Source organism: Polyergus mexicanus, unplaced genomic scaffold (assembly GCF_030449975.1).
Source record: "Polyergus mexicanus isolate NDT 795.1 unplaced genomic scaffold, iyPolMexi1.0 SCAF_14, whole genome shotgun sequence".
Taxonomy (NCBI): Eukaryota; Metazoa; Arthropoda; class Insecta; order Hymenoptera; family Formicidae; genus Polyergus; species Polyergus mexicanus.
This window is the reverse complement of record NW_027223334.1, coordinates 6124547-6146548: the sequence shown is the minus strand read 5'-3', so window position 1 is coordinate 6146548 and position 22002 is coordinate 6124547. Positions and strand designations below refer to the sequence as shown.

Below are 22002 nucleotides of genomic sequence, written 5' to 3'. Positions count from 1 at the left end.
AATTCGCAAAAATGTATAATCTTGAAAATACGAAAACACGATGCGTTTTCACATCTAAATTGATAATAACGCATAGCTTATGTGCTTAACTCAATCATGTACGGTAGCAATCTATTGTTTATCGTTCCATTGTAGGCGTCTAACAATGCAATATGCTTGAGCTAAACCGAACGTTACTAAGCTACGACAATCTGTCATATACTTGGATCAACATCTTAGATACGTATTAAGTGATTTATACAGATGCGTTATTGCGCGTGTCAAGAGTCGCGGAGTAATTGTGGGAATGCGAATGAATTAGTGCTAATTCGGGTCATCGCAAATTAACGATAGTTACAAATAACGACAGTACCATTTTACAATTCTACAAACGAGATTAAAATAATATATTATTATACATATTTTTCATGCATACATATGAAATGATATTTAGAATATAAACAAACCCTTTTAATCCCGACTCTCTAATTATCGTATTCAGTGGCATTTCTCCATTTAATTAGACGCAAATCATACGAGAGACGACTAAATGCTATTCATACGCAGGGGTAATCGATTGCTGATAACGTGACGAATAATCCACTGTATTGGAACTCGAGTAAATGAGAGCGTAAAATGCAACGTGCTCGAAGCCGAGGATTATTGGGAAATAAGCCAAGTGCACTGCGCAATGGAATACTATTTACGTTTGGAAATGACGCTTTGATCGGCCATTGGAATCGCATTCGTATATATTTTTACTGAGATCAATATTATAAAATATCTTAAAATTTATTTTAATCAAGTTTTTGATATATATATGTATTGTAACTTGTGCAGTATGATTTATTGACTATTCATTGAGCCTGAACGAAATTCATGTTAATCAACTGAGACTTTAAGATCACGTTAAGTTGACGTGCTATTTATCTGCCGGTGAAAACATCGTCTGCTCGCGAAAATTGATCGGCCCATCTCGAATTAAATGAAAGCGCAATTACTGCATTGGTTTAATCGCGCATCGTCGATCACCCTGACGTTGTACGAGCGACTAACGAACCAGTGGCAGACATTTCCCGACTCATGTTGATTAATACTTGCGCATTGGCCTTTTATCGATTAAGTGCATCGACTAATTTATTACACAACACGCAAAGATTTATTCGACACGACCAGATAAAATAATAAAAATCGTTCGCGTTGAAGTTAATCAAAGTACATTTGGTGAATTGACAAACTGGGGATCTGCGTCAAATTCAACGAAGAGAAAATGATAAGACTATGTTTTATTGACATTAAACTCGATAGGAAGGCGAACTCGATGCACGAGAAGTCCCGCTGCTATTTCGCGAAATTCTCGAATGAATAAACGCGCGCTGGATTCCGAAATTTTCAAGTGTTTGCGCAGTTTGCGTGAACTCCGATACGACTGGACGCGACGTAAGTACGGCGATTGGAGAACGCCTCGTTAAAACTTAATCCCGCGATTCCGAAGGGTTTTCAGGGAAATGGAAGGCAATCCTATACGATGAAATCCCGCGAAAAACTATCTCGCTCTTCCCGCGGTACAGAGCGGCGATAAGTAGTAGAGCCAATGTTCGATGACACTTTTGTCGTGTACGCAGTTCTTCTACGATATTACATAGAGTAAGTTATACCAGACTTACGCCTCGCCTCGTCTCGGGATATAAATTCAAAATTATGCAAGTAATGCATAGTTTCTGTCCTCGTATAAACCAAGCGCCGTGGAAAAATGGCCGGATGGGATGAGTCGCGATAATAGACTTTCAGTGATAAAACGCGGTCTTATATCGAAACGGCTTACATCGTCGGCGCGAAACTATTACCGGCCGGTTGACGAGATATAAGACAGCCGTGTGAGGCTGCGCTGGCGAAAACTAAAGGACAATGATAATTTTCGATGGAATGAGGCGAGGGAGAAATTGTTATAAAAGAAGAGAATGAAACTCTTTTTAGCGTCACGAGAAAATTTGTTGCACAGAAAAGTCTATCTGCATATTCTTTCCGTATAAAAAGATAAGAAGACAACACTCGTGATGAACTTTGCTTTTTCCCTATATTAATTCCCTATATTAATATATTATATTGTATATAACAATATTTTATAAAATTCTTTATAAAAGTTATTCGAATCGAATAAAATAATATACTGCATTGTTTAAAAATACAAGGATTGTAAAAAAAAATTGTAACGCGAAGGAAATATTGCTACGAAACTTGAAATACTTCAACGGGAAATACGCAATAAAGGAAAGAAACGCATTCGAACGTGTATGTCGATGGATCGTAAGGTATTGAGGATGAAAAATTCCATTTTATCTTTACCTCGCTCCCTGTTCACCACCGGCTAGCACGCGCGAGTCGTGAAAGAGGGAGAAAGGAATTTAAGTTCCGTCTGCTGAAACAAGCTTCCGTAAAACCGCTTATTTGTTCGATAGCAGACCAAAAGACGACACTTAAGGTATGACTCGAGGGGTGATCTTCCGTTGCTTGCGAGCCTCGACAACGGGCAACTCACGGAAGGCGAGGGTAAATATTAGCGAAGAGAAGGGCGGGCTTGTTTGTGGAGAGCGATTTAATAGCGAAGGCCTGCAATTTGAATCGCAAATTCTGGCACGCTTACACAGAATGCCGCGCGGCTAGAAAATAATTAAGGATTTATGGTTTTCGTATAAATTTGCCTAATTCCATTATTATCGATGCGTGTCGTGGGCGAAATCATTTCGACGCATCGCTATAACGTAGACTTATCGCGCGTGCAAAGTGCGCTATTATCGTAAAACGTCGTCGAATTTGTCAAATGCCATGTTTTATGATAAATCTGCAAGGTACACAGCGAATCTTCTCCATAAAATGAGATTATTTCTGATTTCACATAATCGATAAAAGTTTTTATATATCCGGGGAAATAATAAAGAAAGAGAGACGATATGGAACTTTCTCTCGAGTCTGATGTATCACAAGTTCTTAAGATATATCTCAAAGATAAATCGCTCGTTGCTCTTGAAAGTAACTTGTTTATAACTCTTTTGATAGATTCGAGATTTGAAAAAATTTTTCTTATTAAATATACAGAGAGAAAGAGAGAGAGAGAGAGAGAGAGAGAGAGAGAGAGAGAGAGAGAGAGAGAGAGTCGAAATTAAAATATTCTCGAAGAAAGATTGCACAAAGTCTCTTTTTTATTTATATCGAGAAAAATCCAATTATCGTAAACAAAGATGATATCCTTATAAAATCGTTCTCTGTTCTCTTTAATATATCTAGTTACACCGACGATAAAGGGTTGATCATCTGAAAGAGCAAGTAAATGACGCGATACTTTGTAACTTCCGACACGGCGGACGTCATCAAGATAGCGTACGGAAATAATACATTATCGATCGGTGTATAAAATTGGCACTTTATAGACCCCGGCGTAACGTAGTATAATATAACAAGTAGAAGCAGTTGAAGAGGGTAAAGTTGCATCGATCATTGTGACAGAGCGGATGTTAAAGAAAAATTATCTCATATATTTGAAAGTAAAGTACAGACGCCAAGATACATTGCGGAAGATAATTCAAATAGGGGAACAAATTGCATCGCTAATAATGATCGCGAACTTAATAAAATGCAGATTACATCTCTTAATTAAAAGACATTTATCAAGATCGTTAAATAACAGTTCGATGTGTCCGTGATTGATATTTGCAAGCGCACCTATTCTTAGATTAAGCTCCAAGTGTCGCGAGAAGAAACTGCTTTATAACGTCACGAAGGCAAGATAAACAAGTTTTGCGCTATTTTTGAATAGTATCTTATTATACGGCCGCGCTATATCGCGTGAAAGATCTGGGCCACGTTCCGTATGAAAGCGAGCCTCTCAGCTATTTTTCTCCAGCAATGTTCTCTCGTCGCCTTCGTTTCTCTTTTTATGCACATCACACGCCTCGTTTCAGATCTTTCGTCGACAGCTTGCCGCTACTCTCTTACACTCGTCTGTGTTTCACCTCATATACCCGGTCCTATCTCTCGCACAGCTGTGCGCGCGTCTAGGATGCGAGCCGCCTCACGACACGAGGCTAACACAGGGTTAGTTTACAAGCCCAGGAGGGTAATAGAAAACATCCCTCGCGTCGTACCTGTCGATACAGCCCAACAGAATTGTAAATGAAGTCGCCTGGTTCTCGTGCATTTCATCTCCGCGCACAGCCGACACATGTTCGCACAGGGAGAGGTAGAAATGGTGACTCGCGTGTGTAAAGAGAAATATTGAAAATACTTTTAAAATTTTATCTCCTACAAACTCCTGTGTAAGAAGCATGTCGCGCGACAGATTGTCTCGTAAAAACTTGGCACAAATCCATCTTTAATGCATTCACGATAAAATCATTCGGAAAAGTAGTTTATTCAATCTGCGAGATTATATTTCCATACATTTTTCTATCTTCTCATATCTTGTACGAATCGGGTAATTTAAAGAATATAAAAGATAATTTAAAAAAAAAAAAAAAAAGAATATGCAGGATACGAGTATGCGGAGAGAATTCACGGAATACCGCTCTAACACTACGATTATCGTGTACAAGTCCTTAACGAATATCCAGAGCTCTCTCGGCTGCCAGTATTTTTTTCTGCTTTCTCTGCTCGTTAACGACGACACGCTCCTAATTTTCGCAGTTAGGATAACGTCGCGCAACTTATTCGACATCCACCGCGCAGAAATCGGTACAAAAGGAGAAATGGGAAATACTGTGGGGCAGGGGAGGAAGTTAGAAAAATAGAGAAGAGCGTCGGGATCGGCGGTAATTTTGAAGTCACGCACGATCGTTAATCTAAATTCCAGTGCTCTATTCTTGACGCTCTCAGGCGAACATACCGACGTCGGCACGACGAAAATGCATCTGCCCGCGCACCCGGAGTCGGGTACATCAGCACGGGGTGAACTGCCAATTGAATTCAATTTATCGTCCGATTTGCTGCGTCATACTAAAAATATTTATCCGCGTTATCCATTCTGGAGCTCATAATCCTTGTTTCCACTTATTTTTCTATTCTTTCATTATTGCGTTTCATGAATTTAATATTTGTCTTATGTATATATGTGTACACGCGCGAATCACACGCAAGAGAAAGAGAGAAAGAAAAGGACAAATACATATCGAATATATCGAAATCAAACTAGCTGTTCAAATTTATCTTATTAAAACTAAATTAATCTAAATGTGTCGCGATCATCGAACAGCGCTTATAAGCAATGAATTTTGTTGATGATAAAATTAGAATAGGAGTATGTATATATTTGTCATAAATGTTAATAAGGATTTCAAATAATTCACGTAATTAGTATTTCGATAGTTATTATATAGCGACACTAATTAAAGCTCGCACTAAAGCCTTCAAAATCACAATAAATCTCTTTTTATCAATAATAATATATTAACAATATTAATTACAATTTATTTATATTGTAAACGGATAATATTAATAAAGGGAGTCTGTCTGTCTCTCTCTCTCTCTCTCCCTTTCTCTCTTGTCTCCAATAATATAATAATCTTTTATATTATATTTTTTAATAAAAGTTGTGGGAATATTTAAAAAATTCCATCATCAATTATTCCACAATTTTACTCTACATATTTTCCAATTTAGCCTATTAAAATTATGAAATGTATAATTAAATACAATGTATATAATACAGAATCTCCAATAAACTTTCTTCCTGAGATTAACGATGCGGTGAAAGAAAGGAACCACTTCTATTTGCAAACAGAATTCTTTAGAAATTGCTTATTAGCAATTCCGACTATGCTTTGACAGATCGAAGCAAACGCGCCTCTATTACTTAAATAATACGTCAAGTCTCGCACACACGGATTTTCGCGCGTACCGCATTCGCTATTGACATTACGAAATGTCAAAGATAAATAATTCACTGTGGCGTCTCGCTATGTGTTTATGTCGTAACCACAACTTTTCCGAGTAACACGCGCGTTTGCTTCGCAGATGCTTAAAGTCACTTTTCGCGAGCAATGAAAAGCGAACGAATGGACCGAAGGAGATAAGGTGAGTTACGCGAAGGAAACTGTCAATGCTCCTCATTTGAGTCGCGCAAATGCGCGCTACAAGCGTAACGATGCAAGAGAAACGATCATTCCCAATAGGGACATAAATTTCAGAGGCACTTGCACTCATATCGGTTAGGTGCACAAGGGCGTATGTAGTACAGATCTGTAATGAAGTATCCATCGTCTGAACTCGGCACGCGAACAGACAGAATTATCAATCCCCAAAGGGTCGTAATTCCCGCAGCTGCCTCATACGATATATATCGCCCAGCGAGGTACATATATAGTTAGTATATACAGAGAGCTGCGTTCGATATACGCTATATTACATCTGACATAGTTGTTGGAACATATTTTCCTGTGATTTTTTTTTGTTTTTTTTTTCAAAAACAAGAATAATCGATCTCAACAATCACACGGCGATATGTAACCCGTAATACCCCCGCGTTTGCATTCGCGATGCACGAGTCTCATCGATAACAAGCGAAACGATACGAAGCAATTCGTGCGAGCTGAGACAAAGAGACATGCCTTGGTAGACTCCGTTACCTCTCGAGGCGGCGTATCTGTTTTTCATCCTCGTCGCGCGGGACGTGAACGCGAGAAAAATGCCTCGGGATAAAATAAAAGTCGCGCTTGGTAGGGAGAAGGGTGACAGCGCTCGCGAGGGATGCTCGATTTAACCTCGCTGCTGTAAGGAAGAGGAATCGATAGCTCGCGCACACATTCAGAAGATAAATCCTCGATAACCAAGAGGACAACCCCCGTTTGAGCCAATAAGAGAGAAACGAAAATACGCTCCCGCCCTTAGCGATTTAACTCTTGTCTCCATTGTAGCGCACGTGATCGTGATAAGATCAGCATTTCATTCGGAAAACGACGCGTTTATCTCAATAGAGCGTAACGTTTATCACCTACTAAAAGATGATCAGGTGTCGTGTTAAACGAAGCAGCTTTACGATCATTTATATTTCTCGATAACTTTCTGATCAGCTGTTGAGAACAAAAAAAAAACTTACCGTTATAGTGTCAAGTAACATCGGTTATAAGAGTCTTTCGACTAAAGGTGTCGCCTAATATTTTTCAAAAGATATAAATTTAAACTCGCGTTCGTCTTATATACGGCAAAAGGAATTGTGCAATGATCGGAAAAGTCGTAAGAAGAAATACAAAGATCGAGTTGGAATAGATCGTTTCATCTCAAGAGTGGTAAATCCACTGAAAAAGATTTTCTATTCTCTATACAGTCACGCGCATCGCCAGACATTTTTCGTACGAATCGCGTATAGAGCCGTATATAAATGTTAAAAGATAAGACTAAGCACGCAGCAAATACCTTACAGATACAATTCAATTTCGCTGGAATAAACCCGCATGTTTGAGGCCGCGTTTCAGGTCATTTCTATTTGCATACACGTAGGTAATGTAATATTTTCCAGAGTGTTGGACACAACTCACGATGTTTACCAAGATCCTTTTCGGGTATAAGTGTAACAGGAATATATAATTTCGGACTTTAATGCCTGAATTTATTTAAACTCAACTTTGCTTTAACAAAAAATTTGATTTAAAAAAGTAATACCATAGATATTTCAACAAACTAGATAGCTTGTCATGAGAAAGTAAAAAAACTAGAAAAAAATTGAATCGAAATTTATTATAAAATCTATCTCTAAGCGGCCTCGATTTAAGAAAATTCATCGGTAGAGTTAAGTCGGGACGCTGTACCGGAACGATCTCATCTATTTGGCAACCAGATGCCGTAGCGAGGAGCGAATGGGAAGAGTTTGCGGCGTGCAACGACGAGGCTAGAAACGGCCGGAATTGCGAGGAAGACAGAAAGCGGAATGGATAGCATTCCATTTTACATCGCAAAGACAATATTGCACAAAGACGCTTCAAAAATTCGGTAATAGGAGGGCACCATCCTCTCAAACGACTATACGCGATCGAGACATTTGGGGCTCGCTCCTTTCCTCCCATTTCTACCTTTCGGTCTTTTTTTCGTTCGCTCTGTCGAACGTTTATAAACCCCCTCCCCCCTTTTTCTCGAAGCACGCCAATTCGCGAATTCTTCTCGTCGGCATTCTAAAGATGCCAAATCGCCACTCTACCGTCCCGAACATGAATCTTAAAAATTGGCGATAAGCTCATCGTTTCTTAATCAATTTCTACGTCACGTACGGGACGGATTTTCCCATTTCATATCTCCATCCATTTCTCTCGTTTTCGGATTTAATAAAATTATCCGACAATTCTTTTTTTCATCTTTGCTCCCGCAGAAATATTATGTAAAATTATTTATACGAAAGATTTTAAGTGTTCATACATGTCACAACTAATGCGATATCAAAAGAAAGACCTGGCGCGTGATCGCGTGTATCGAATGTAAATATAAATTTACGTGAATAATATGCAAATATAATATATATACAGCGTACGTGCAACGTATTAGCTAACGCTATATGATATATATATATAAATAATAATCATTAAACACATAACGTCATCAAATATATGCACCGGTTAGTAACGTAATTAACACGGGGTCATAATTATTCCATTAAATACGCTCAAAAATTTTAATAAAGGAGCGTCAAAAATAAATTATTTGCCAAGAAAATATAACATGCTGCCGGGTATCGATATCGATAATATTGGCATGCATATGTGCAGCGTTGCATATTAATGAACTCGATTCGCGAGATGTGTATATACATAAAATATATACGTTTACAATTTTAATTATCAGGCTTCGTTCGATGTACTCTACTTTGCCAACGTCAGCGATGACTGCATAATATGGCGCAGCCTGTTCAAGGGTATAATGCCATTACCTAACCATCTACAAAAACTTCAAAAGCCACTAGGCCCGCGGCGGGCATTAATTTTTCTCACCGCGGCGCCTAAACCAACTCCGACGTTATTTACCGGAGGGAAACCCGAGAAAAACGAGGTAGCAGTCGCGGCGAGAGCCCCCCGTTGCTGCATCGGTCGTGAACAACGCCGTCGGCCAACCGCGAGACGAGCGAGCGTTGTTAGAAGGGCCTTCTGCCATTTCGTAAATCAGCCCGGCGAGCTAAAAGCTTTGCCTCAAGTCGCTGCACCGTGAAAAGATCTAATGCACGCGTCCCCGTTTCAATAATACATCAGGCTCGCGATATCATCGGCTAGAAAAACAATTCGTGGACATTCGCGGTTTTTTTTTTTTTTTTTTTTTTTTAATTTTATACTCGCGTTTTATACGATTTGTACGAGTGCAAAGCGTATACGTTCGATATCGGCGATAATGATACACGAGAGAAATTCGAATGTCAAACTCTCGAGTCCAATTACATCTTGCATATTATGGTGAATTTTTCGGATACTGTTCGCATTTAATTACGCGCGTCGGCGTATCTTCCTTGAGAATAATTAATTGTCCCTTGCTTTTGAGGTAAAGCCATAATAAAGAAAGTTGCCTTTTCTACTATCCCGTTATAGCCAACCAGGTGTGGCTAATAAGAGTTAAATAGAATTAAAACTCATATTAAATGTTGAAAGTTTGTCGAAACTTTTAATTTAACTGTATTAGCCTCTTTTTATGCTTTTAATTTTATTCCCGTCAAAATGTAAGAAAGTTTATAAAGCCTGCTAAAACCATTACGCGATTATTCACTTAAATTTACACATGTTACAATTCCGTGACTGCTACTTAAGTTGAAGAATTTTTAAATAAATTCATCTCAACACCTTCTTATTATCTATCGCGTATTCGTCGTCCTCGCGTCAATTTATCTTGTATTCTCCTGATAATTTATATTATATTCTTATCCCTACTATTGAGAAATATAATCGTCCCGGCAACAAATAGCTGGCATATTTTCGCAAGCTTCGCCAACGATCACGGTCGATTATTCTCCCCGACTATTGTTCTTCGTCGCAGTTTCTCCCCGCATATTGTTTTCGTTTATACCTTGGAGGGTATTAACAATGCACTGACTGTAGTTGCATATCTCCCACGAGAATCGATTGTAGTTTCGTGTAAGCGAATACATTCGTACATTCGTACAGTAGCATACTGATTGTTTCTGTCATATTATTCAAAGGAAATATATATATTTCTCGAGCATATATACAGTTTAAAGATACTATGGGGCGATTTCAGTCGGTTCATGTATCTATTTGATTAATAAGAACAGATTTTATTTGGGATTAAAAGCAAATAGACGTTTTTTTTTTTTTTTTTTTTTCCCCTATTGCTCGGCAGCACTTTATCGAAATAAATTAAAAATCCAATTAAAATACAGATCAATTCTGTATACGCACCCCCGGCAAATCCGTTTCTATCCTTTTTATAAAAACAACGTATACGTAATATACAATACATGTATGAAGATAACAATATATACGTTATGCGTATATATTGTTGTGCTATACATGTGACTCAATCCGAGGCAACACATGCGCGTATATGCACATATGCGTACCTCTTGTGATGCGTGAAGAAAATAGAATATGAAACAAGAAGATGGAGGGGGGGGGGGGGGTAATCATCATGGCACAAAGATCACACGGACACACTTGCGTTTCAATGACTTAATTAGCGACGATTGACGAACGAATGAGGGTGTCAGGTTACGAATATATATCCGTATATATTGTACATGTACGAATGACATTTTCGCGCTTTGTACATACGTATACGCATGCATATATATATATATACGCTTATGCATTTATTTATGGAAGATTCCGGAGAGTCGACGGACCGACCAGATGTCACGACGAGATCGCGCTGGTTTCGGACAACTCGTCGGCTATCGGCCACGAGAGGAGACTCGATTTACATACGCAACTTTTGCAGTTTAACGGCAAATATACGGGCGAGCCGCGTATACCGTATGCGTGGTGAACTCTCACAACAGTTGGAGTCGCGCCCCTGCGAGAGAGATTGCTGTTTGCATTCGAGAAAGTACCTCCGTTCAGCTTTCCAACCGCTCTCTAAATCCCTGCACTTATTACATTGCAAATCCTCAATTTTCTTCAAATTAACCCGAATAGAGAGATCCATCGCAATGCATATGTACGCGTATAACAGCGAATTAAAAAGTATAATATAAATTTTCACTTTTCGGCAAAAAACGGAAAGCTCCATCACATAGCTGATTACATGAATGCTTACTTTCATCGCTCGCCGACGTACTACTACTATTACAGAATGGCAAATGGCAATTAACGAAGAAAATTAATTAACAGTCATAATAATTACACAGAGATGGTTCTGTATAAAGAAAAGTCCTTGAATAAGTCGAGCCCAAAGTAATGCATCGGTAATATCAAGGCAAAATCCGATTGCGTTGTTATTATTGTTAATTAATGGATGCTGAGAGAGAGAGAGAGAGAGAGAGAGAGAGAGAGAGAGAGAAATGACTGATAATTCGCATTGCTGAAACGAGCCCTTGCAACACCGGTGCTCATAATCGGCGCCGCGCTAATGGATGGTTGTTATTTGGCGCGGTGCGATCAAGCGTCTCCATGTGCGACAACGTTAACGAGATATCAAATGATAGCGGTCGCACGCAAATCTGTCGCCGATGTGAATGCGGTCGTTACCTCGATGTATTTCAACTATTATAATTACGATCGGTTTGCTTCCGTAGCTAGCATATGGCGTTGTTCCCCTTACGATCCTTCAATTTTATTTCCCTTTACATCGTCAATGTTATTTTTAAAAACTTATCGAACATCATATCGACGAAGATAAAGATTCTTCCCTCTCGTTTTAAATACCTTTGAGAGACAATCACGTGATATTATCGTACCGGAAAGTTTAGCAAAGCTCGAGATAATGTAAGATGAGGGAGAAGTAACTAGAGACGAAATCTCGTTTCGCTATCCACGAGTCAGCAAATTAGGGCGCATTTTAACGTTTGCCCCTGAGAAATTAGGATCCTCTCTACCGCTATAGGTATCCCTCCGAGGCAGCCAGTTCGATGTTAAACGCTTGCGCGCGATAATTATACGCTTCTGGGAAGCTGCGTGTCCCGTGAATGCGATTAACTCCTGGTATTTCGGTGTCGGATTTAATCTGCGCGTTATCATCTAGATTACGCAGCTCGAGGACCAGCCGTGCGTTTCGAATCTCGATCTTCCGTGATTTGCCACCTCGATCGCGCGTTCGAATATTGCCTGGGGACAATGCGTTCGTGAAATTTAAAATTTTTAAGTTTTTTTTTTCCCCCGCCGAAATTAAATACGCAGATCGAGCGCGAAGCGCGTGTGCAAATTTTATTTTTATTTATCGAACACGCGTCCCTTTCATCTAAACTTTTATGTTGCGACGCTTTAATAGCATTACTTTTATAAAAATATATATATATATATATATATAAATGTAGGGAACTGTAAAAGCGGGAGATTTTTACGCACAGAAATGCAGCATGAAATGCTCGTCAACCGAAAAGAGTACTCTGATAAAATTACAACGGCACAAAAACTCTTCGAACTCGTCAGGACCGTCGTCGCGTCGCGTTCTTTCCAATGTTCTCGCATTGCTGTTTCTTCCGGAACGCTGATGCACCTATAACCGTCCCGCGGAGAGTTTACAGCGCAATCGAACAAAATTTCTACGGAAAATCGCAAGCTCGCGTGCTTAGCTACAACGTTTGCCGTTTTAATGGACGCTCCAGTTTTAATAATGCCGCTTGACGCGAACATCCTGCGCGCTCCACGATTCGGTAAGAAAGCCGAACATCGAATACGATAAGAGACAGAGAACAACAAGAACCATTAGCGAAGATAAAGGGTGCGTGTCGCGGTAGGCATCCGAAATTATCGATGTAACAAACGCGATTACAATCATTAAAGAACGTTATTTATTTCACCCGAATTTCTCTCCTCGCGAAAATCGTACGTCAGATGCTTAAAGCGTCTGATTTTGTTTCGCGAACGACCGAGGATGAAATTTATCCCACTCGACGAGCGACTCGTTTTATATATACAGCATTACGAATCATAATCTAATGCGATGCTATTACGAGAGAAGAGGTAAGAGAAAAACGTCGCTGCTTGATCGTCGCGAAGGGGATCTCATTGTTTCGTCAAGATAATGTCCTCGGTTCACCGTCCTCTTCTTTTCTCTCCCAACGTCAGGAGAGATTCGCGCTAGGAATTTGTCGATGTAATTTCGCGCCAACGATAGAGCGACACGTTGGAATTTGCGTTCTTTCGTCGTCGGCAATATTGCTATATATACGACGGAGTATAAACGCAGTCAAGCTATTTTCCCAGCGATAAGAACTCTGAGACGGTGTGATCGCTGTGCATGATCGATCACATTCGCCGTTCAAACTTCACACGCGAATAATGTACATAATACCTAAAAATCGATATTATAATATTTCTTTAATATGTGTATCTTCCGTACATGATTACCATCCGCCATTCGTTTAAGAGTAATAATGTTTAAATGTAGTTTTAACAACGATCAAAACTTGCTTCGTCAGTTTTAAATTTCATAACAGACTTACGGAATAATTCTCATTCGAAACGTATTGCGCGTTAAGAGAAGCATGATGAAATACCAAAGTTACTTCTCAGCCGAAGCGCAATCAGCTCTCCAATCTCATAAGAATTATAATAATTTGGATATACTTTCGGATAATGAGAATCTGGGAAAAGCGGAGAAAGGAATCTCGGATGCAGAAAGAGAATAATAATCGACTGTTGAGGAGGAAGTAAACATCTTTTTATAAATAAGCGTGAGAGGTTGCCTACGAATTGGTTGCGACTGTGTAATAAGACTTTGCAGCGTTCGGTATTGGCAAGTCCTGATTTATTCCGACCAACTGAGCCAGGAGTGGAGGAAAGAAACCCGGCAAGGGAAGAAAAGCGCGAATGGCGAGACCGTAGTCGAGAGTACAAAATTTCCTTTTCTTCCACTTTGCGCGGGATTGCATAAGCCGCCGTTAAAATTTCTACGTTCCCTGGATCTCGGGCCTTATAACTGAACGAAATGGTTTGTCTGCGGATGTGTGATCGTATCCTCGTAGACAGACCAATCTCCCCTCTCTCTTCCGTAAAATCTCATCATACGAAATTTTATCGATATTTCGATAAAATCGATAAAAAAAATCTCCATCTGAGAATCGCTTAAATATTCTTCTCTCGGCAATCTTGATGTAAGAGTCGCGCACAATGTATATCGCATCCCCACGTGAAAAGTCCAACATTTCTAAGCCACATCGGGATCAAAAAGGTATTCCCCCCCCCTTCTTGAAGATTAACCGAATATAAAATCGCGTCTTTCCCGAAGAAAATAATGCAGGATATCCGGCGCAGCTTTTTCGACGATCGATTAGATAATAGCATCAAAAAGAAGGGAAAAACTTTGAAAGCTTTTTTTTCCCTTTTAAAAGCGTTTCATTTTAAACGGGATGCTTCCGGTTATTCTGTATATCCGTTATTTGGAACGACGATGAGAAGACACTCGCCTTCGCGCTAATCCCGCGTTTTTTTTTTTTTTTTTTTTTTTTTAATATATATATATATATATATATATATATATAGAATCGACATCAATCGACGGTCCATTATGGAAATCCGATTAGAACGTGGCTCGTAAAATTCACGATGCCAGACGTCGAATATGGGACCGCGGCGGTGGTGAAACGAGAGATCGCGGCCGCTGGCACAAGCAGTTTACACTCTCGAAAAAGCCGCCGTCGCGCGCGGAATTTAAGTTCCTAACTATTTGAACGGTTGCCAGAAATTAAGTCCCCGAGGCAGTTGCCGCTGACCAGAAATTATTTCTTAAGTTCTGCAATGTACAAAATTATTTCTACGGTAAACAGCCCGCTCTCGCCGATGCTTAACGGCGTTTAAAGTCCGTAGCAATGAACAAGGTTGTCATTTTGGCATTCGCGCACGGTAAAAATAATATAAACAGCTGATGGAAAAACGACAGCCTCTTGATTAATGGAAAGATAAGAGCGAAAGAAACGTAAAGTCATGATAATAGATGATGTAGCACTGTCTATTGCAACTTTTACAGATCATTATTGAAATCTTTAACGCGCGATAAGGATAAAAGAGCGAGTAACGGCTAGACGATGCGAGAAAAGGTTGGAAAATAAGATAAAACTTGGGAATTCTCGACGCTAACGAACGCATCGACATATTCTCAAAGGATTATTCGCGGTTTTTTTCCCTTTACCCAAGAATACAATAATAAATTTCAAACAAATCCATGACGTGTATGCTATACGTAGTAATTTCAAACAAAATTTTATGATGCATAAATAATGGAAGAAAAATTAAATACTAAGAATTAAATAGATATTTTAAATATATATTATATATATATATATATATATATATATATATATATATATATATATATGTTGTAGCCAGATTACATAATCCATCCTTTTATAAAACGTCTATTAGGCATTTTATAAAGTAGAACTACATTCTCAACTCATAGTTGATAAAATAAAATGTTTTATAATGTGGCTAAAAATTTTACATTTTTATATTTGTTTTTTTTTTTTTTTTTTTTTGTAAAACACCAACAACACGATCCGCTATATTGTCAAACGACTTGTACATTGTTTTAGATTCTCGCTAGTTTGTTTCAGTCATTTTACGAACGGCGCGTTTTTACCAATCTTACTTTATGTTACATTTGATAAAATAGCCATAATAAATTTTTTTTATTTTTTTTTTTCCACTCTTTCATTTCTTTTTATTATTTGTTTTCAAATATTATTTTCAAGAATTTTATTTATGTTACTTTTATTAAAACCCTGTAATAAATACAAGTATTCATAAATGCAATAAATATAACAAAGTGTCCATACAAGCTTTCTCTTATTTAGATATACACATAATTACTTGTTAATATTATAACACAATTATCTAACTAGTTTTCTATAAATGGCTGTTTTACAAAAACAGTTTGTAAAATCATTGAGATAAATAAGACAGAATCTAAACCGATGTACAAATCGTTGCGTTTGGTAAAGTGGCGGATCGTTTGTTAGCGTTTAAAAAAAAAAAAAAAAAAAAAAAACTTAGTCAGATTGTAAAATATTTCATTCTCGACTATAATTTGAGAATGTGGCCGCACTTTATAAAACGCCTAGACTTTTTATAAAACGACGGATTATGTAATCTGTATACACTACCATATATGCATTGTATGCGCATAATCAAATTCGTTAGGAGATCATATTAGCAAAGGGGACCGAAATATGTACCACGGTCAAGCTGTTCCAACATATCGCATATTATGTCACTCCTCGAAATACTTAATGTATAAGAAAGATCTCTTCGCTATAGTTGTATCGACATTCAGCTCCAAGGGTTATATGGAAAAATGATACGCTCGAACGGACTTTATAAGTTAAAACGAAAGTCGTGTGATATATTGTATGTAAGGGAATAATATACCACGATCGTTCGTTCCACCATTTGGATCTACGAAATATTCCGTTTATTTCACAGAACATGGAATTTATCCCGACCCTGTACTTCTCTCTGGTATTTCGGTCAGATATTTCATAACCCCCTATTGCAGCTACGGTGACTGAAAAATATTTCGATATCTGCATACTTATTGATTTTATTTCTTGCACCACTTTCCTCTCTCTCTCTCTCTCTCTCTCTCTCTCTCTCTCTCTCTCTCTCTCTTCTCCTCGTTCATTTTCTTTCATTTTTCACTATATCCTTTTCGCTATATATTTAGCTTTCCTATGTCGTTATGTTTCCTCCCCATTTAATGCAGTTTAACAAGCCTCAATGTCCGTTCTCGTTAAGTCGAGATTACGTAAACAAACTTATAAAAAAGTTGCATAGAAATAATATATAGATTTTAGATTATGTTTTAAAAGTACGAATCCCGATACATCTTATATCCAATTAAGATACATTTTTGCATATATCAATAACTACAGCCACCGTCTTTCGCACAGATATAAATAAGTTTAAATAACTTTAAAAAAAAATGTGAAAAGAGAAAAGTTACAAAAATACCGTCTCCGTATCGACCAATAAGGTTGCTTTTCTCTGACGAGAAAAATTGAATCGACGCTTTCTACCAGCACTTTTTGAAGCGCTCGTCAGCGTAAATTTATACTTGGAGAAATACGTCACTTGCGCTCCGTGGCACCGTGATTAATTCACAGTTATCCTATGCGCATAATTATAATCGCTCGCGTTCGAATATATAAATTCTGAAACTGCAAATGTTCCAAGTTCTCTTTTCAACCCGCGCCGGTCTCATTAATCTCGAGGCAACTATTTGCTCAACTACGCTCGTTCGACGCGAAGCTAGAGACTGGCCTATAGAGATACCGTCAAACGTCCTAGATGAAAGCTGAATTTGATCCTCAAAGTGTCTATCAGTCTTACGTCTGTCATTAATCAAATATAACTGACAACTGCGATATCGCCGGCTATCGATCAATCATTAGTAGCTGGCTAGGTCAATCGCGAATTAACCGTTAGCGCATGCCAATTATCCATCGATGATAGATGCTAATGCGATTATTCCGCGTTAGAATACACGATACATCCATTAAAGCTAAATATTTTTATTCACTACGATTGAAGGAAGACGATATATATTATCGTGATGATATATTACAATTTTATATCTTTCTCTGTTCTGTTTTATTCAACATGCATAGTTATATGAGATCGTGCAACTCATACGTCAGAGGCTGGCCATATATTGTTAACAATGAGAGAGAAACGGTGAGAGACACATGAATAAGAAGAGAGAGAGAGAAGATAGGAATAAGAGACGGGACTGCAATTAAGTAGCATAGAACGCGGGCGTCACGAGAACCGAGAACATCGTTATAGCATCGAGATCGCCATTATGCCACGAAGAGGACGATCCTAACAATGTGGTGGGCCACTCGTGATTTATGGTCCAGCGAAAACGCGTCGCAAGACGCGTGGATTATATATATATATTGTGTGTGTGTGTGTGTGTGTGTGCGCGTCTACGAAAAACAAGTTTTCAAAAGTACTTTACAAGAGTAGATTAAGAGAATAATGCATGTGGCTTTTGTAATCGTCGTCATTAGCGAAATTAGTCTCATTCGCGTTAATACGATTACAAACTTCGCAATATAGCCCGAAACAAGCACCATGCGATTACATCAAGATTAGGAAGCGCTTCAAATTGATTATACAGGGCTCTCTAGATTTTTCGATTACGAATTGTTCTACCATTAATTTGAAACTGATTCTTCCTTAGAGAAAATTGTTCGGCTTTAAGTAGTTTTCTGATTCAAGGAAAAATCCGCTCGATATAAGCATTCTTCTCTTTGACCATTAATATCCGCGGTTTTCGATAATGGTAACGATTCCGGGACACCCTATGCAAACACCGTTGATTTACGAGCCGCAATGCGGTCGTCAGATCAAAGTGCATATCGTTGGTAGTAGTGGGAAATAGCAGCTCTCTTGATTGCTTCGAGGTTGCCAAGTCCCGTACGGTCAAATGAACATACGCGCGATGACGCGCTCACTTACCTGACACCGCTAGATGGACAGTTCTGATTAATGGTGGATGGGCGCTGACTTGACACTCGTAAAGGCCGGCATCGCGTTCTGTAGCAGATCGCAAGAGCAATCGCCAGTCATTAGGCTTCTCAAAGGCCAGGGAAAATCTGGAGTCGCTCGCGTATGTGTCCAGACCGATAGTGAGTAAATGGAGCTCCTCTCCCCGTCTACGCACCCAGGATACCTGTAATGAGAAGGAAACAGTGGGTGTGAGATCCCGTCTCAATAATTTTCGTAAAATATTTTTCAAATTTTTAAAAGTAATTTTTAATTAAATAAAAAAATAATAGAGTAGAGGAATCAGATTTTCTTAGCAATTACTTCGAGTTATAAAAGTGCAAAGAAATGCATATATATTTCTCGCCTCTCTCGTTGATCACCTGCCAATAATCTTCGAAAATTATTAGCTCCGAGGATTCTCTGAAAAGTCGTTATTCGCTCTAAGACTTTACGCACAAGCGGGTGCGCAGACAGGGCACATTTATACGCGGTTAAGCTCCGAGTGGACGTTCAAGAATAATCTTGTTCCTTTCGCGAAAGCGCCAAGAACACTTTGCATAAATCATGCTCATCGAAGCTAATGGAACAGCGTGCCATAAAAATACGATCGTATTACCCGTAAATCACGTTAAGTTATACCGTTAACGGCTGTTATCTGACGCAAATGTATGGTCCGCATTTTAAAATCGAGAGATGATAGTATCGTTCCCATTTTCTGCGAAGTGCACGTACAAGCTCTGCGCGTAAACAAAAAAGTTCCGACAGCTACAACAAATTTAACCAAGGAGATAAACTCGTAGAATATTTTCAGCATTAATTTCTTTCGCTTTGTCATATTGAGGCATGAGAGAACAAAAATCGGCATCAGTCTTCCCGCAAAAAAAAAAAAAAAAAAAAATAGCCTCTCATCATTTTTGCGATGATATAATTTAAAGCTTTTCCCGATTTATTCGTAACGCGTCCTCGAAATGCAACAATATCTACAAATTTTAATTAATACTACGGAATATGAGAGATAATTGCATTCGAGATGCATCGCGTACAAATTACGTATTACGTCTTCCGCGAATAGCAGCAAATTGAGACCAGTTGCGATATTATGAAACTTCTCTTCCGATAACACGTTCAAACAATTTATTCCGATGATCCGACAGACAAAAGTTAAGTTTAATAACGGAGAAGTTAAAGAATCGTCAAGCATCGTGCGTTGCAGAAGCTGCCGTTACCATTCTCTCTCTCTCTCTCTCTCTCTCTCTCTCTCTCTCTCTCTCTCTCTCTCTCTGTTTCTCTCATTCTCCTTCTCCGGAAGCGTATCCTCAAAATAGAGAACGGGGGGAGAACGGAAGGAATAGTCATTTGTCATTATTATAAAGGACTTAGCAGTGAATAATTACATCTTAGTGAGTTTGTGTCTAAGTCTGCGCGACATTCAACTTGATTTCCATGTGATACTCCGCAAGCATATCATTTACAACCGGGTATGTTAAATTACGCGTTATTATTTAGATACTATTATAAAGTTTCTGCCTCTCCTCTCTTTCCTCCTCACCTATATCCTACGTAATTTGCCAAAATTATTTATATAAATTAAATACCTCGGCACACGCGCATATTATCTAGCACCTAACATTCGCTCTCGCGTTCATAATTAGCATAGTTACGAATCGTTTCGCATGTCAAGTGTAATAAGCGTGTTTATCCGACGTAAAATATGCGGTAAAGTTATGCCGCGAACGGCCATCCGCTGGTCATCGGAGCGAAGCCACCGCATGGGGTGAAAGGTTAGCAAAGTTTCGATTTTACATTTATGCGTGCGGAAGACCGTATTTCCTGTAGCATCCGTGAAAGCGGGACAGGCCGCGCTGGTGCATTTATCACATGCAAATTGAGCCACAAACCAAACGTCAAAGCGGCACGTCTGTTCGCATTACGACAAGAATATACAGCCGCATTATTTCAAAATATTCTCTCGCTGTACGCGGCCATGTATCGGCCAATTTGTCTGCGACAACTGCATTGCCGATATTCGATTATACTGAAATTAATCGCGAGCTAAGATTATCACAATCGCATCTGTTTCAGATATGTTTGATTTAACTTGTGGTAAATATTTTACTGGATCGACTTTACTTTTCGGATTAAGTTCTCTTACGATTAAATTATACGTTGAAATATATTGTATGTAATGTATGCGTAGTAAAAATATTAGCGCTAAACTTTATATACAATACTTGAGATAATTTATTATATAATATAAATTTTCAATACTTAAATAAAATGTTATAATATCACTCTATATTTGATACAGATACGTAGTTTGATGACATAGGATGGATTATTCATAAAGTGTTGGAGAGTTATACGGATACGCTTATTCGCGCACGCGAGAGCATACGCGGACATTCGTCAAATTAACGATTTATATATTCAATATTTAGGTTGTCGATCGATACGTGGCGATACGCTGTTTGTTTATTTACTCCATTTTAAGCAAACATTTATCCCGGATATACAACATACGGAACAACTTCCTCTTTTATATTCCGTCAGCCTAGTGTTCGCATTTTACGTTCGGAAGTATATCAAAGAATGTAATGGAAATGTTCGCGTGTCAATCAATTTCCATTTAAGTTAAGCGCGAAACCCCATCCAATATAAATTCGCGAAAATACACGCTATATTTACGCAACACATTAACCGTTTCGAAAATGTTATATATTTCCTATTATGTCTTTTATAGTAAACAATCATTCAACATTGATATTGAGTTTCTAAATGTTTTGTAGTTTTGAAACTCGATATTTCTCGATATTACTTAATACAGCAATTATTTTGCTGTTGACAAAAATAAAAGCTTCTTAAATTATTTCAGTTTGAAATTAAAATCTGTCTATTTCGTCACCTCGATGTTTCAGATTTAAAGAATTTTCACAATTTTGTAAACATATTTGATAATATTATATCTTTAAACGGATTTGTAACACTGATAATATCAAATAGCAAATAGTATTGAAATACTTCGAGTTTCGGCATTTGTTAGCTTCTCTAGTTAAGTGCGAAGCCTCTTAAATCACCGCAAAACGCGCGAGAGTTACGTGGTTACAACTTTAACAGTAGAGATCTCGTTTCGGGCAACCGTGATCTCTGACGCTTGTCGAAATCCGTAAAGTCAGTTCTAACTGGAATTCGGACCGCGCCGAGTACAAAGGTAAGAAAATTGGATTCGTCGATAGAATCGATGGAACGACGAGAGATAACCGCAATCGAACTCCATGTCATCGACAATTGTGTGCAGAGCTTGAAAAAATGACGTCGCATCGGCGGAGCGCGTATCTTGAAAACGACGGGAAACGAGGGTAGATAACTTTATTGTCCATCGTTTGGAAAGCGTCATCGA

General features: G+C 38.5%; 1 protein-coding gene across 4 annotated transcripts in view; it reads right to left on the bottom strand.

The window, feature by feature from the left end:
- Positions 1 to 22002, bottom strand: part of LOC138939339 (zwei Ig domain protein zig-8) — a 109792-nt gene that overhangs the window by 42300 nt on the left and 45490 nt on the right. For all 4 annotated transcript variants that reach the window (XM_070307027.1, XM_070307028.1, XM_070307029.1 and 1 more), the window contains one exon: positions 18576 to 18789. In XM_070307027.1, coding sequence (XP_070163128.1) covers positions 18576 to 18789 — 214 coding nt within the window. The remainder of the gene's footprint in view (positions 1 to 18575; positions 18790 to 22002) is intronic.